At 34.5% G+C, this 17,839-nt stretch overlaps 1 protein-coding gene across 1 annotated transcript in view; it reads left to right on the top strand.

Moving 5' to 3' along the window:
• The first annotated feature begins 6,238 nt into the window (after positions 1-6,238).
• LOC116114393 overlaps positions 6,239-17,839 on the top strand; it is a 38,962-nt gene continuing 27,361 nt past the window's right edge. Inside the window, 22 exon segments of the mRNA XM_031400534.1 lie at positions 6,239-6,441; positions 6,957-7,038; positions 7,350-7,453; positions 8,564-8,659; positions 8,781-8,825; positions 9,996-10,046; positions 11,008-11,106; positions 11,199-11,384; positions 11,950-12,051; positions 12,169-12,369; positions 12,759-12,916; positions 13,099-13,257; positions 13,476-13,568; positions 13,741-14,092; positions 14,804-14,917; positions 15,333-15,428; positions 15,498-15,565; positions 16,248-16,368; positions 16,446-16,667; positions 16,792-17,019; positions 17,117-17,226; positions 17,420-17,516. Of these exon segments, the coding sequence (XP_031256394.1) occupies positions 6,427-6,441; positions 6,957-7,038; positions 7,350-7,453; positions 8,564-8,659; positions 8,781-8,825; positions 9,996-10,046; positions 11,008-11,106; positions 11,199-11,384; positions 11,950-12,051; positions 12,169-12,369; positions 12,759-12,916; positions 13,099-13,257; positions 13,476-13,568; positions 13,741-14,092; positions 14,804-14,917; positions 15,333-15,428; positions 15,498-15,565; positions 16,248-16,368; positions 16,446-16,667; positions 16,792-17,019; positions 17,117-17,226; positions 17,420-17,516 (2,799 nt within the window). The 5' untranslated portion in view covers positions 6,239-6,426.

Below are 17,839 nucleotides of genomic sequence, written 5' to 3'. Positions count from 1 at the left end.
AGAGGCGTCAAAGAAACTAGTCAGATAATCTGAAAGACCAATTAAGGCAGAAGGCTCTAATTTATACTCAAATTTAACTTACTTGGAAAACTGTTGTCATGCAAACGATCGACACGTGTCGAGTTCTGGTTGATTCAAAAGTCATTCCCTCTAGGAATACTGTTGGAAGCTTTTGAAACTGCTTATATTTCTCAGTAAGATTAATTTTCCTTCTCAAAATCTCTCTGTATTTTTCTTTTTCCTTTTATTTGGCTCTATGTGACATTTCCTATTTGGTGATTGTGTGTCATGTGGTCCAGAGATCTCTTGTCTCCTATTTTATTCATGTTTTTGTATTATTATTTTATTTTATTTTTGTTGTTTTTGTTGAGACGAAGTTGGGATGAAGAATAATACAACTACATGATGTTGAACAGTAAGAGCCTGTGAACTGCTTTAAGAAAACAGATTCCTAGAATGAAGTGCAGAACCCTGGTCATTTTGTTTCAGGGTTTGTATATTAAGCTTAGAAATTTAAAAGCCAATTATAGGGAAGAAGAGTACAAAGACATTGTTTAATTTTCTTACCTTTTTCTTTGATTACTTGGGATCTTCAGCTATATATATACTGTGATTACTGCATTAAAAATACATCAAGTCATCAACCCATTTATAATATAAGCTCTATATTACTCACAATTTAATAGGTTATCATAAGCTAAAATGTTTTTCTAAGTAATATTGAAGTGATCTCTCTTTCCTTTTTTCTTTCTGTGTGCGTGGCTTTCATTTCAAAATATAGACAAAGTGCATATCAGCATATGATAATTCCCTCTTGGAATTCTACAGGATAAGTTAAAAGTCATATTCAGTTGTACGTATCATCTCAAAATCATAATAAAAACCAGACGGCCAGCCATGCGAGGCCATGCACTTAAATGTTGGTGATGTTGATAAAGATATATAATTTTTATAGAATGAAAGCAGTAGTAGCTATCAAGAGAAAATGAAACGAATATTGTAAGAATATTTCTATTTACTTTGATGTAAAACCAAGCAAGCAAATGCCAAAGAGCCCTCTCGTGACTCTTTATTGTTGTTTAGCTCTTTGGGGCCATAGAAAGAAAAGCACATAAATAAGAACCATGTAGTGGGTTCGCGACAATAGAATTAAGCCACTCACGGGTGCCATTCCATCCAAACTCTATGGTCCATAAATCAAACACACCCACCAACCCACCCACTTTATTCTAACCAAATCCTAAGAAAGAACCCAACCAAAACAACTTTTATTTCTGACATGATCTCCCACGTCAAACATGATCAAAACTACAACTACTATAACTAAAAATTTGCCCAAACAAGTGTATATGATAAGTTAAGTTCACTTTATACTTTACCCCGCGTCAAAATGTGACACGTTGCGTCGTCGTCGTTGTCGCGGACTCCCGAGGGTTTTATGGGGAGCTTGGGAAGTTCAGAAAGGCAATGAGGTAGTTTAAGCTTGTGGGATTGGTTTGCTTATGGTAGAATATACAAAGTTTAAGGAGGTTTTTATAGAGGTTCTGCCTTTGGGCATGTTATTGTTTGAAGAAGATTGAATTATGCTTTATGCATTGCATGCATGTATTTTTGTCTCAGTCTGTCACGTGTGTACTCTCACGGGTGCGTAAGACGGAGAATTTTGGTGCACTTTTCTGCCTGACGCAAGAAGTGATGGTGTGGGGTTTGTGGATTTCGGCTGCCTCACGCGCCACACGCGCCTGATTAAATGTGTTCATGGTGTATGCATGGGCCCTGGAAGTGGGTCATGTTGCTCTATGATTGGCTCTGGGTGGTCGTGGGGCCTGCCATGAAGCCCACATGATAGATCAAAGTTCCAACGCCAAAAAGAATTCACATGCCAGAGCTAACAAGCAACATACAATCTGATGGATTTTGCTGAAATTGAGATAATTCAGGAAGAGCTGACACGTGTCAACTAGGAATTCACGGGTTGGTGTTTCTGTTTCACGGGTGTGACAATAAGACTATAGGCTGAATTATATACATTATTATATTCTTTAAGCTGGGGTTTGGTCACCATAAATCTCATGCTTACGAAGACAATTAATCAGACAATGCCCATATAAATGACAAATTTAGGTGATTAACAACCACTTGCTTGTTTAAGTGGGTATTTAGTTAACAAATTTCCTTAAACTCCCGTTATTCTAAAACTAATCTTGTTGTATTTATCGACGACACCTCGTGCACCAGCTGGCACACACTCATTGGCTGCAAAATAGTACTGTAGGGAATCAAAATCTAATGCTAATACTTGTTGCTAAGTTCACACTAAAGATTGACTATGTATAATATTATGCTTTTTCTTTTTCTTTACATCAATGCTATATATCTACTCAAAACTTTTTTAATTGAATGCAGCGGAAAGGAAAGAAAACAATTGGTGTACCATATGAATCCACTGGATGAATAAATATTGCACCCACCCACTTCATCACCAAAATTGTGACTCTTATTTAGTACAGTAACTGTGAGGTAGCCCTTAGCCCCAAGTCAATTGAATGTGCACAAAATAATTCAGATGGTCCAAACTCCAAACCAGCCTTTTGAATAAATGATCAGTAACAGTGGACCCTTCTTTTATATATTATTTATCTATACAGAATTACAGATACTAAATACGTATCTGACACCTTCTCCCTAAATGGCGATTTCACCTCATTTGTTTGTTGATCTTCAGCCAGTATTTCACCTGCCAGAAATGGTGGCAAACACGTGGATAACTTGAAAGCCACTATCTTTGCAACTTGGAAGAAGAAGCCACAACAGAATTGGCGTTCATGGTGGCAAAGACTTGGACAAAATTTAGTTGATTTATTGTATCATTTTGTCCTTGAAGAATATATATATGATCAGAATCTCTGCTTTTTTTTGTTTTTTTAGAACCTGCTGGAACTTGCTGGTGGGGATACTGAGAGTCTTCGTATCAATATACAGAATATGGCTAGTTTAAACTTACCAAATGACAAACTGTTGGCATATATATAAAACAACCCCCTTGTGTTTTGCCTTTTAATATATGCCTAAAAATTTCTGAATTCTCACTGTAAGAATATTACTCTTTTCTGGACGAAATCTGTTCTAACGTGGAAGAATGTCGTCGGAAAATACCACATAAGCTAACACAGCTAAGCGTCGTTAACCATGGAGCCTCTCCTAACGAAAGCTGCACCGGTACTTACATGACATGAGTTGAGCCCTTTAAGTTTAAGTTCTGTGCTTCTGTCCTATCTCGTTCGGTCGTTCCTCTATATCCGGAAATTAAGCCCACAGACACGAAATATTGTGGGCTTCAATGTGACAATCCTTAAGCCCAATACTATAGGAGAGTTGAGCCTGTTACACCTAGGCCGTAAGGCTCATTAAGTGCCGCAAGTCCAATCCACAACAAATTCTTTTAAGGGAGATGATCTTCAAACCCCACTAATTTGATCAATAAACATTAGAAAATACTACATTTACTCACTATGCATAACGATTCCCCATCTCGACCGACGTAAAGTGCGATGAGGAGTTCTCATCTCGACCATGTATCACTCCACATCAGTCGGGATGGGAGAAAGGTAAGCAGAATCGATATATGTAGTTTTACTCATAGACATTTATGGGTTAAGGTAATAATACTACACTTACAATCCAATTTCGTAAACTTTCTCTACAACCTCGACGTGACAACTCGTAATTAGACAATTCATATAGTGGTCACCTGCGCGCTTAGGTTCCGTCTATCCAATTGCAAGTGTCACGTTCGGGATTGTGAGAAAAAGTTTGTAAGATTGAGTTGTGAGTCAATCGTTATCCGATGAGTTATTGAAATGACAAATTATTGAAACAGATCACTGTTACCAGCCTTTATCAATGCATTTCATATATTGTGTTACTCTTTTATAATTCAGTGTTTATAAATCTTCATTAAGAACAAATTCTCAAATTTACAATTTTATACTTATTTTTACAATTTTACCATCACAAAATAAAAAGCGGGGGCTATGATCAATTAAGTGGAGTTTAAAAATTATTTCTACTCTTTTAATAATTTTCTTCTATTCTAACAAGTAATTTATAGGTGAACTAGTAATTATTGTTTTTTTTTTTTTATGGTTTCATATTATTATTTATTTGTTTTTCATGTTGGATGATGAGGTTCAATGTAGTATAAATGTGAAAAAGGAAAATGATTTCTGTCTTTCAATTTGTTATGTCTTCAACCTAAACGTGTCCGTAGCAAATGAAAATGATATTACAAAACCCTAATTCTAAGAGACTACAAGAGAACCAATTTTCAAAGTAAGTAAACATCTATCCTGATGAAAACATTTCATTATGTAAAACGAGTTTTAGTTCTCTAAACCAAACTGGGCAAGAACAATAAATGATATGGAGCTATGAACTCATCAGAAGCTCATCAGAGTCGATGATCATCAAACAAGAAGGTATTGATATTCCAAAATGGATTAAATAATGTATTAATTTTAGAATGAATAATGCTACAGTTACCGAAAGAATGAACTTTAGAGCCCATCACATTGAATAATGAGGCCTGAGTCATCAAGGCCATTGAGCTCATAATACTGAAGTACCAAGGCGGTTGTATACCTTGATATTACAATTTAGGTCATTTTACACTTAGATTTGTTTCTTTAAAGCAAATAAATCCACTGACGATTTCTAAACTTATCATTTTCACATGTCAACTCTTATTAACACTTTATGTTTTATTGCAAAGAGCATCACATAATTAATAATATGATTAGGTTGCGTTTGTTTCATTATTTCACACCATTATGCTGTTCCTATTCCAAATACAAATACACATTTGTTTTCTATTTTCAAATCATATCATAAATTAAGAAACTTTTAAACCTAAGTTTGTTAATTGACAAAAACACCCTCAATAAAAAAATTTAAAATTAACAAAACACTCCCACTCACCCATAGTGCCAGATTCTGGCCACCACCATCGGTGGTGCCTGGAATCTATCACAACGGACACTACTAGTCGGTAATGTGCGATTTGACATTTTTCGGCTAGATCTACTGTGGTTCTGGTCGTAGATCTGACATTTTTTGACCAGATCCGTGGTGGATTTGGCCGAAAAAGACCAGATCGCACAACTGGTTAGATCGAACGGTTGTACATCGTAACGCCAGATTCTAGCGGTGGTGGCGGAATCTAGCAACTGTAGGGGGTGAGATGTTTTTGTCATTTTACAAAAATTTATATATTGAGGTGTTTAGTTAAATTAGCAAATCTAAGGAGTTTTTTGGTAATTTTTAAATTATACATCTTAATAATCACCAAACTCTACTATCAGTAATATTAAAAAAATATTATTCCAATAACCAAAACAACACACTGCCATTTTTTTTCAACTTTTGTATTATGTTTGGATTAACACATTCACATGTTTTGACAATTTTAATAAATTGCTTGATTTACATATAAAATAGTTGCCTTAATTTGTCCACCATAAATGGGTTATTTAGCAAACCTTCCTTTGTGTGTTTATTCTTTTATAGGGTACTCATTAGTTTTGAAAATGCGATCCAACTCACATGTTTGGTCTTTTTGTGATGAGTTTTCGCTGTTTTAGATGTGCCATTATAATCCCATTCTTGAAGGAATGACGTTTTTACTATTTACCTAAATTTGATCGATCAACATTCAAAATTCATCAAAAATGTTGAGAGCTCCAATATTTTTTTGAGGTTAAATTGATGAAATTGTGTATAAATTTGGAGGTTGGGTTGACAGGTGTCCCAAACCAACATTAGCTCCCTATCAAAAAGGCCAAACATAGGGGATTAGAATCGTTTTTTCTGAAAGAAAGTTAAAACACCATGGTTAAGATTACATTTTTTTAAACTAACTATATCACTACAAAAAGGCAAATAAATGGGGGTTACTATGACAAAACATCCATAAATTCATCAAAATTGTCTAAAACAAACCATAATCAAATTTATAGTTTGAGTTTGATTTTATTCATAGAATAGTAATGATATAAATACAAAATAATATCACATTTATTTTATCATAATTATTTATGATCAAGGCCAGGAAGATGCCAAGTCATAAAACTCATTAAAAGAGCGTTTGAACAAAGTGCCATTTCGTAATTTTGTTTTTTCCTTTGTTTTTCTTTTCAAAAAACCGTCCGCTTCTGTTGCTTTATTCTTTGTACAGATCAAAACGACTGAGGGTTTAAAGCTCAACTTGTCTCCAACAAACCTTATAATCGATCAAGCAATAATCCAAAACAAAAACAAACTTACACCGCTTACGTGTTCTCCAATGGTGATCTTTTTCGCCGATCATTTCTTCAACTTGCAGAAACATAAGAGAAGCAATAATCTGGTGCAGACTGGCTTATCATAACCATGTTCGAAGCTCACGTAAGAATTATTTTTCCTTTTTTTTAATTTTTTTTTAGGTATATATTTAAATTTGTTTTAGCTGATAGAGCTCCGTGAATTCTGGTTTATGATTTGATGATGGTCGAGTGTGCCGAGTGTCTGTGACTTCTAACCGACATGTCGTTTTTGAGTATTCTTAGTGTTAAAGCTCGAGAGCTCTTTTATTATGATATAATCTAGCTTTGCTGCTTAAGAATAAATTAAGTTCAATGTGAACCGTTTGATTTTTTTTTTTTTTTTTTGGCCAATTATTTTTGCTTTTTTCTTTTTCGTGTTTGAAAAGAACACATGCAGAGCTAATTACATTCAAGGGATTAAAGGATTTAGAATTGATGATATTTAATTTATATTATTTCTTATAAGTTATTGTGGTCAATTTGAGTTGTTTTTGGCTTGATTATAAATCTGTAGTTCGTTTTATTGCTTGATAATTTATTCATGTGTATTTGGACGGTGAATAACTAGAGAGGGTTTTAATGGTTCGTCACTTGCAGGTTCTGCATTTGCTTCGAAGATATTTGGGGGAATATGTCCATGGACTTTCTGTGGAGGCTTTAAGAATCAGTGTTTGGAAAGGTTTGTCTTAGAATCTTTGGTGTACATGTATACTGCAATTTGCTGATGTATTGCCTAATATTTCTGAGCTGAGATATGCTTGTTTAAACTTTTTGTTTTGCGCTTAAAAGAGGGGAAAAAAAAAAGAAAAAAAAAAAAAAAAGAAAGGAATTATTGTTACCCATGGAAGGAATCTCTGAACTGGATTAAAAACTGGTAAAGCTGTCTTCGTACTCCGTGGTGTCATTGCTTGGCTGCAAAATCACGTCATGTTGGCGCTAACCTTTTTGCCTGTGGTTTAAAAAAATTGTAATGTCTGTCTTTTTATACAGGTGATGTGGTTTTGAAAGATTTGAATTTGAAGGCGGAGGCACTAAATTCATTAAAGCTTCCCGTGACTGTGAAAGCTGGTTTTGTTGGTACGATAACATTGAAGGTAGCTATTGTCAATCTTATGGGTAATTGATTTTTTCTTGACTTGAATTTTTATTTTATTTGTTTGATTATATGTTTTTGATTTTTTTTTTTTGGTATAAGTGGTTTAGTCTAGCGTGTCTGATTGTTTGGGAAGCTGTATTATATTGTATTCCCGAAATTGAAAATACATTTCTGTACATTGTCAGATTTTCATTTACCCCTTGGACATTTAGTTTATCTATTTATATTTTCAAATAATTATGTTATAGTATATATTAATTGATATGAGTGTCTGTTATGAACAAAGAAATTTACCATAAGAGTCGTTACAAAGGAATTATACACAGCATCATTTATTTAACAAAATGAAGTGGGTTAATGAAGAAGTTCGAAGAACAAATTTGAGTCCTTTTTGTGTAGACCTTGTTATCACCATTCTGTATGGTATAGTGTCATATGGAATTTCAAGCTGCATTTCTGGTGAATTTGCTAAATGATTGGTCATGCTTTTCTTCTTGAGTTTTGTGACTTGGTTTTGGTGGAAGGAGATTCAATTCACGAAGGTCATCATTAACTTTTGAACTAAAATTGCATAATTGTTGGTCTTTCCATTGGGTGTTTGGAGGAGAAAAAGCTGTGGTCCTTCTGGAGATGCTATATATTGTTTGTGGTTTGAATTATTATGGATTGAAAGAAATAAAAGAATATTTGAGGAACATGAATATGAAGACTGAAGTTGCTGTGGGAAAGAGTTCATACTCTTTCTTCTTCATAGGTACTGCTAATGGAACAATTTGGATGGATCTCTTTTTTTCTTTATTCCAAGGGATTAGGTAGCTGTTTTTTTATTAATTTTAAGAAGTTGTTAGTCCTGTTTGATGGAGTCTTGTAGTGAGGTTTTTGACTTCACACTTATTTTTTCTTCTATCCAGTGATTCTGGTCTACCTGTTTGTATATTAGTTTTATTTTATGAAAAAATTTAATTGGCTTATAAAAAGAAAAGTTTGTTGGAAATTGTAGGCACTAAGTCAAGCTTTCTTTCCGAGCATGCTTTCAAATTTGATGTTTGTTTTAGTGCTCTTATGTTCTGTAATACCTTTTTCTTATCCACCTCTTTCTATTAAATAGGTTCCGTGGAAAAGTTTAGGCAAGGAACCAGTAATTGTTCTCATTGATCGTGTCTTCATTCTTGCCCATCCTGCTCCTGATGGCCAGACTCTCAAGGTTGAATAATTTTCCTTGGTGAAAATGATAATTCTTTTACTGCTTTTCTTTAAACAGGGTTTGTTTGTTTGTTTGTTTTCCTTTGGGTTCTAAATTTTTCTGGTTTCATTATTTGATGTAGGAGGACTGGGAGAAACTTTTTGAAGCCAAACTTCAGCACATTGAGGTGAAAATATATTTTCTATTATTTACGCATCCTTCTTTGCAGTTCCATGATAAACTGTATTCAAGAAGTGCTCGATGTATATGTTAATTATGCTTTGACACACAGCTCTCAATTCGGTTACCTTGCAGTTTTATGATGCATTTGTGTGTGATTTTGTTGTGTTTGCAACATGCGAAGCCACTCCCTTTTAAATATAAACCCTTTGGTCTACATTGGATTCTATCCTATGATATATTTCAAGTGAATCTGTTATTGTTTGAGAAGCTGGGGTTTGTGATTTTATTTATTTATCAAACAATCGGAGTATGTTAAAGAGAAACCTGAACAATGCAATTGTCTTACAAAATAATAAAGTTCAAGTTCTCTAATTTGTGAAGCAGGGAAGTTGAAATTCATGAGAATGTTGTAAAAGTAGAAAGGATAGATGATATTATCATTGAGCCTTGACTTTGTTTGGATAATTTAATCACATCATAGCTTTTGAATGACCATCGTATGCAGGATTAAGTTGTCATAGCTAGCAATATTGCAGCTAATTAGGATCAAAAGCTTTGTTGACACATGCACAATCCAATTTCTAGACCTCTTTTTCTAATATTTAATGGTATGGCTTGCTAAAATATCCAATAATATCTGCAAGACAAATAATACGGCAGATGGATAGAGAAAGAATACCAAATGATTTGTGTATATGTATACATAAATGATTTTAGTGGATTTGATTTCTCAGAATTGTTATGTTTGTAAGGCACCTTTTATCATTTTGTCTTTTGTAAGAACAACTTTTATCATCAATTAGCATGTTGGATGCTTGTTGACACAACAATGATAATGCCTTTCTGTCTGGCAATTTTTAGTAATATTACTGACTATAGTTTGGAACTATGAGGTTTCTTTACATAATTAGATTATACATTTGTTGGCATATTAAACCCAAACACATGGCAGAATGCATATAGATCAACCACAAATTGGCATGGTTGTGTCATATGCCTCAACTTTTGGGTGCTTGAAATATTCATTCAAAGTGCTCTACCATTGTTTGTAATTTATTCTAGGATGAAAATAGCCTTACTTTTGTGGCGTTCAGGACGAGAATTATGCAATTGAAGTTTCTGCCTTTATTTTTTCGTTTATTTTATCATGTTCATTTATAGTAATTCCATGCAGGAAGCAGAATCAGCAATCCTAGAAGCAAAATCAAGGTCAAAGCTTGGCAGTGTATGATTCTAACTTCTTGCTTTAATTTATATAACTAATTTGTTGGTTCAAATTTTTTTTTTTGCCAATAAATATTAATTTATTGGATAGGGATATATGTGTCTTACACCTCTTTTTCATTCATGGTTGTTAGAGCTTAAACATTGTTGTTGGACCCTTACTTATTGGCTTAAGCTTTTAACCCAAGTGGTAATGTAACATGGTGCTAGAGCCACGTTGACCAAATAATCTTGTATGTGAATCTTCTGATTGTATTAGTTAAATTATTATGAGTTTTGTGTGCTTGTAGTTCTGTTGTGATTGTAGTTGACTCGTTGTGTTCATTCCACGTACTTGCACATGANTTTTTTTTGCCAATAAATATTAATTTATTGGATAGGGATATATGTATCTTACACCTCTTTTTCATTCATGGTTGTTAGAGCTTAAACATTGTTGTTGGACCCTTACTTATTGGCTTAAGCTTTTAACTCAAGTGGTAATGTAACATGGTGCTAGAGCCACGTTGACCAAATAATCTTGTATGTGAATCTTCTGATTGTATTATTTAAATTATTATGAGTTTTGTGTGCTTGTAGTTCTGTTGTGATTGTAGTTGACTCTTTGTGTTCATTCCACGTACTTGCACACGAGAGGGCTGGGCATGTCAAGGCTCAAATAATATTTTGGATCTTTACTATCGGCTTAACATTACTGATCAACTTAACAATGGAACTGAATCTTCATTGTTGTCTCTAATCTGTTATGTATAATAGAGGGCCTATTGATCTGTATGTTTTCACATGTTAGAAACTATGCTTAATTTTCTATAACCTTATGTGTGCTCCTTGAAATAATTTTTTGAGTCAGATTGACTGGTAATTGCTTCTTCTCTATGCATCCAAGTTCTCATCTGGGTATATGAACGAATGACAATATACACGCATTCTTCATTTGCAATTGACTGTTGATTTTTATGCAGCCTCCTCCTGAAAATTCATGGTTGGGATCTCTAATTGCTACCATAATTGGAAATCTAAAGATATCAATTAGCAATGTACATATTAGATATGAGGATTCTGTTAGGTAAGTGGCCAGTTGCTTTAAAAGGTGTATTGGGCATTTCAATTTTTTTTTTAGACTTGTGTTTCTTGATGGGCTAGATCTTGTTAGTCCTTTTGTTTTTTCTTTCGTCCTGGTTGATCTCTGCTTATTTCATGCAACAATGTTGCATTTTGCAGTAATCCAGGGCATCCATTTGCATCAGGTGTTACTTTGGCTAGGCTGGCAGCTGTTACAATGGATGAACAGGGAAATGAAATTTTTGATACTAGTGGTGCTCTGGATAAGTTGCGAAAGGTTTGTACATCTCTTCTTTCCTTGATGAGCTGCTACTACTGAGATGTTTATGTGAAGAGAAGAGTATTTTGAATCTCATTATTGTCTTTCAAAGACGTAGATTTGTGTTCATAAAATTATTTAGAATAGTTTGGTCTTCTCTTTAGGTTTTAATTTCTTAGGATTCAAGGAAGTGTCTTTCTTCTTTGTTCACGAAAATTGGAAGGCAGCAGTTTTGCCGAGGAACATGTTTTTTGTAATTACTTATGCCATATAGGGTTTTGCGGGGGAGGCAGCAGTTTGTTGAGTAGTTAATTTTTTTAAAATTATTTTTTTATAGGATTCTGTGAGGGAGCTTAACTTTATCACATTTTAGACTATTCCCCTTTAGTTTTTTCTTCTTTTCAATTGTATATCCTTTTTCTTTTCTCTGAGCAGGTGACTGTTTCATGTAATGGAGAAATTTATGTCTCTAATACTTTAGACAAATTTGTATTCTACTGAAGTTTTTTATGGCAACATTGATGTTGATCCTGTGCTAAATGCAAAATTCTATGGGCTAATAGATACGTTAATTTTGTTACAGTCATTACATCTTGAGAGGCTTGCTCTGTATCATGATTCTAATAGCTTCCCCTGGAAGATAGATAAGAGATGGGAAGATCTCAGTCCCAAGGAGTGGATTGAGGTTTGTTTTTGTCAAATTATTATCCTCTGTTATTTTGTAGTTGCATATGTTTCCTAAGGCCAATGGGATTCATTACATCTTGTTTCTTCTCTCCTCTTTCAATTAATTTTTGTCCAGATATTTGAAGACGGTATTAATGAACCTGCTGCTGATTCTGGGATGGTATCTTCTTGGGCTTTGAATCGCAAGTACTTGGTGTCACCTATCAATGGAGTGCTTCAATATCATCGCCTTGGAAATCAAGAAAGAAATGATCCAGACATTCCTTTTGAGAAGGCTTCTCTTGTATTGAGTGATGTATCATTAACTATTACAGAGGTGTGAAGTTTTTTATTTTTTATTTTATCACTGTCTAAATGTTTCTAAACCCTCAGTCTACTTAATGAAGCACAAAAAATAAGAAGTCAAGAGAGAACTAAGATAGACAACTCCAAATTTGAGCCAACAATAGCATTGCAATTTTTTTTTGGATAGAGAAAAGAGTTTTTTAAAATTCTTTGGAAACTAAGCCCACAAGATGCTAAGATTGAACTTAATCCCATAAGAATTCTACTTCTTCATCAGCCTACAGTACTTGATCCTATCTTTTTCCTCTTGACCTGCAAGAGAAAGAGAAAAGTTGGATTGAAGCTTCTTTCTAGCGAAAACTATCCTTTTTGGCTAGTCAATGGAAGGCTGAGTTCTTGTGTATTTATCTTTTTTCACAGGAGCAATATCATGATTGGATAAAACTGTTAGAAGTGTTTTCAAGGCACAGGACATATGTGGAAATTTCGCACTTAAGGCCTCTGTTGCCAGTTTCAGAGGGTCCTCATTTGTGGTGGCGTTATGCTGTTCAAGCTGCCCTTCAGCAAAAGAAAATGTGGTATATAGTTTTATCATATAACTGTTATTGGCTAGTTAGAAAGGTTATATGTAAATTGAAAACTTTGGGGTTCTAATGCATTGTTCCCCAGTTGTTGGTTGAACACTTCACATGGAATCTATTGTAATTATTGTATATATATATGAAGTTGATGTTGGTTTCATAATTGATTCCTTCTTCAGCTATCGCTTCTCGTGGGACAGAATTCAGCATCTCTGTCAGCTTCGTCGTCGTTATGTTCAGTTATATGCTTGCTCCTTGCAACAATCATCAACTGTTGATAACTCAGAGATTAGAGAAATAGAGAAAGATCTTGATTCCAAAGTAATTCTGTTATGGAGGTATGGCGATTTAGCTTAGCCTCGCACTTTGGTGTTCTTTTAAATAGTTTGATACTGTGACAAAAGTGTGGATACTGGGATTCCATGAATCAATAAGATATTATCAATATTGTAAAATGTAGGCTGAAGTTTTTTCTACAGGGAATTTAATACATGGTCTATGTTGGAAACATCCATTTTGTTGTTTCTAATGTTACACATTTTGTATGTACATTTAGGTTACTTGCACATGCCAAGCTTGAATCAGTAAAATCAAAAGAAGAAGCTGAACAGAGGCGGCTTAAAAAGAAAAGTTGGTTTCCATTTACATGGTGGGTGGGAAATTTTTACCTTTTTCCTGGAGAAAAGTTACGTTAATTGGGATTAGTGAATTGATTGTTTTGCTTGCTTAACTTTGAGCTATCTCTGTGCTTACAGGGAAATTTAGCTTTTATTATTTATATATGTTCCTGGTGACTTATTTCTAGCTTCCTCTTATTTCAGGCTTGCGAACTCAGAGGATGCCTCTGTTGGGGAAGGTTCTAAGGAATCACCGTCAGTGGAAGAAAGTCTGACCAATGAAGAATGGCAGACAATAAATAAGTTGCTAAGTTACCAGCCGGGTGAGGAGTTGATGTCGCATTCAGGAAAGGACATGCAGAATATGATTAAGTATTTGGTCACTGTATCTATAGGTCAGGCTGCAGCAAGGATAATGAGTATCAATGAGACCGAAATTCTTTGTGGTCGGTTTGAGCAACTTCATGTTTCAACCAAGTTCAAACAACGTAGTACCCACTGTGATATATTATTGAAATTCTATGGCTTATCTTCACCTGAAGGTTCACTTGCTGAGGTTTGTTTTCATGCTCTGTCATGGTGTTTGTATTTTCTGTGGCAAGGTTTTGAGTTTAATAATATTAAGGATCACATATTCTGATGCGATATTGGTGCGAGGTTCTTTTAATATCTGTGTTTGTTGACTTTCAAATTTGAACCAGCTTCAGTTTTTTATTTTTGGAACTTTATTGTATTTTTGCACCTTCTCTTGAAACTTTAATGAAACTTATTATGTAACTTATATTTTAAAAGGTTAAGCTAATAGAAAATAGAATTAAACTCTAGTACAATCTCTCATGTGTAGGGTTAATTTTAATTTACAAAGCCTGGCTGTTAATTGGATGGGGTTTTGGCTGATTTGTACAAGTTGATGCTGCTCTGAAGTTTATAACAAATTTTGTTTTCACTGCATAGATTTTTTTTTGCAAGCTTTTTGTTCCCCATTTTAAGAGATGTCTGTCTTTTTAATGGATACTAGCTCCACCCTTCTAATCAATCTCTAGTTTCTCAAATATCATTATACATGTTTCTGGTCTTCCATTAAAAATAATTAAGAGACTTGTCATACGGTTCTTAACACACAAAAATATAGATCCAAACACATACAATGGCAAACAAGAATAAGTCTAACAAACATCATGTGATAGTTTATAAACCCTTTTCCCCTGCATTGGGAAATTTTAATTTTTGTTTTGCATGCTGACATTTGCTAGTATGTGTTTTGCAGAGTGTCTCCAGTGAGAAGAAGGTAAATGCATTAGCTGCTAGTTTTGTGCATTCACCAGTTGGGGAGAATGTTGATTGGAGGCTATCAGCTACAATTTCCCCCTGCCATGTCACAGTAAGCTTTTGATTTATATATGATAATCTGTCTCTTTAATGGATGGGTATTGGGTGCTGTTGTAACCGTTTCACGATAAAAGTCATTAACTAACTTTGTTTGCATGAACAATTGTAGTTGGAGAGTCATCCATGTTTCCCTTAAGTTTGAAAACTTTACTAGTTACTTTGAAAGCATATCTGGCAGGTGAAAAGCGTATAATGTCTCAGTGTTATATTGCACGGATTGATATTTGTGTTATAACTGGTCTTTACATATGACTCATTACCTTTTGATGTATTCTATTATGTGCAGTGGCTGCTCACTATATTATTATGTATGGGATGGTTTTTCTTGTCCTTTTATTTATCTTTTTGGCTGGTCTGTCCTCAACTATACCCTGTAAATCAAACATTCTCAATTCTTAAATTCGCAGGTTTTGATGGAAAGTTTTGATCGGTTTTTTGAGTTTATAAAGAGGAGTAATGCAGTTAGCCCAACTATTGCATTGGAAACTGCAACTGCTTTGCAGGTAATGTTGTCAACAAAATGATATAACACTATATTCCGTAGGCTAATTATTATTGCATGCCTAGTGCAGATGAAGATTGAGAAAGTGACTCGCAGAGCACAAGAGCAATTTCAAATGGTCTTGGAAGAACAAAGCAGGTTAACAGCAATGTTATTATTTTACTTTGCATGTTGTTCTTTATATTCACTTCTTGAGTTTGTGTATGGACAACATAGAGATGAAATTTTTCATTTTCTTTAATGTGGCTTATAACTTGATTGTTTAATATCCTCCTTGCTTAACTGCTTTAGGGAAAGGAGAGAAAGCCAAGACCCTTTAGAAATACATGTTAGCTTAACTAATTTGGCAAAAGAGAAGCAACTTTGCTTTTGAAGGCAAAAAAGGGGATGAATCCAGTAACTTGTGGGATATTCTGGCAATTCTTTGGTCTTCACTCTTAAGGATTTTCAAACTCATCTCTCTTCTTTATGCTACTAAAGTAGGAAGGGGTTCTTAGATAGTTATTTTCTTGGGGTTCTTTTGGTAGCAATGTCTACTCTTTTGCCTTTATCCTTTGGTTAGTTAAAAATGCCAAAGATACAACTATACATGTTTGTATAGCTTTTGTCTGCTCGGGCTGATTTTGTTTTGCTAATGTGGGAGACATGTTCCATCTGTGTATCTAATCTTCTTCAGTAATACAAATCTTTTGTTTCTTAGTGGGAAAAAATTTGTGGCTTTGCCCAACCTTAATAGTTTCCTTTCTTTTCTACAGTTTACTTTTTGCAAGGAGAATGTAAATGATGTACAATCATGTTTTTTTTGGTCTGTTTTCTTCAGATTTGCTCTTGACATTGATCTTGATGCTCCAAAGGTTAGAGTTCCTATAAGGACCTCTAGCTCTTCCAGATGTGATAGCTATTTTTTCTTGGATTTTGGTCATTTTACTCTCCACACCATGGTAGGCTGCTTTAATATGGGCTTTTGAGTTTCTAATAGTGACATTTTCGTTGCGAAATGACACTATCGATACTGCAGGGAGGCCAGTCTGAGGAACATAAGCAGAATATTTATTCTCGTTTCTACATATCTGGAAGAGATATTGCTGCTTTTTTCACAGATGGTAATTCTGACAGTCAGCAGTGGACTTCGATTGTGGCACTGGATAATAGTCAACCGTATGTATCTCCTACGATTGCAAAAGTTGATAGTTTCTATTCTCTCATCGATAGGTGTGGAATGGCTGTAATTGTTGATCAGGTATTACTTCTGCGTAATTTTGCTTGTAGTTTTCTTATACAATAGTCATTTTTATTTAATATTGGCTGTTATTCTTTCTGACCAGTGTTTATACTTATAATCCTTGTGCATCTGTTAATTTCAGATAAAAGTTCCTCATCCAAGTTATCCATCGACTCGTGTTTCTGTTCAAGTGCCAAATCTTGGTGTTCACTTTTCACCTGAGCGATATCTCCGACTCATGGAATTGTTAAACATACTACAAGGTAGAATGGAAACTTGTGGTCAGCCTTCTGTTGATAATTTCCAAGCCGAACTAGCCCCTTGGAGTCCTGCTGATCTTGCTAGTGATGCTAGCATTCTAGTATGGACGGTATGTCCTGTTGCAAAATGAAAATAAGTTGATCATATATCTGCCCTATCTATGTGTCTGATTTTAACCATTTTCCATATTAACTTACGTGATCTAGGGGATTGGAAATTCTGTTGCTACGTGGCAACCCTGTTTTCTTGTCTTATCTGGTTTATATCTCTATGTCTTGGAATCTGAAAAGTCCCAGAGCTACCAGCGATACTTGAGGTTCCCCCTGGCTCCTTTACCTTGTGTTTTCTGTCCTGTTGATATCTATCCAGCTGCTAATTATTTGGCAATTAATATTAGTATTATTATCTTTAAATAATTGTTTTCTGGTTGTGGTCCTTGTCGCATTCTTGAATTTCTTCTTATTTAAAGGTTCTATCTCAAGTCTAAAATTTGTTTGTGGACAATGCAGTATGGCTGGTAGGCATGTGTTTGAGGTTCCACCAACAAATATTGGTGGTTCACCATTTTGTATTGCTGTAAGTTTCAGAGGAACGGATAGTCAGAAGGTAAGCCTTGTTGGTTTATGTATGTTTATGGTGTTCAATCACCTCCATCACAGTCATAATGAATGGTTATAACTAAATTATTCTTACTTATCATTGGGTTGTTGAAACTAATTGAAATAGGTAAAGGTGCTTTCCCCATTCGGAGGGAAAGTGAAGGGTATATTGGTATGTACAGTGATTCAGAAAAATAATGATTAGGTCTCCCTAGATTTCAATATTTTCTGGTTGTCCAAAATGCAAACTTCTGCTTCTCTTTTCTTATTTGAAAGAAAATAAAACACAAGAAAATATTTGCTGCTTTAACAAAAAATTATAGCAAAGGA

This window comes from Pistacia vera, unplaced genomic scaffold, assembly GCF_008641045.1.
Source record: "Pistacia vera cultivar Batoury unplaced genomic scaffold, PisVer_v2 Contig71, whole genome shotgun sequence".
Taxonomy (NCBI): Eukaryota; Viridiplantae; Streptophyta; class Magnoliopsida; order Sapindales; family Anacardiaceae; genus Pistacia; species Pistacia vera.
The sequence above is the reverse complement of the archived record's forward strand: the minus strand, read 5'-3'. Positions and strand labels throughout refer to the sequence as shown.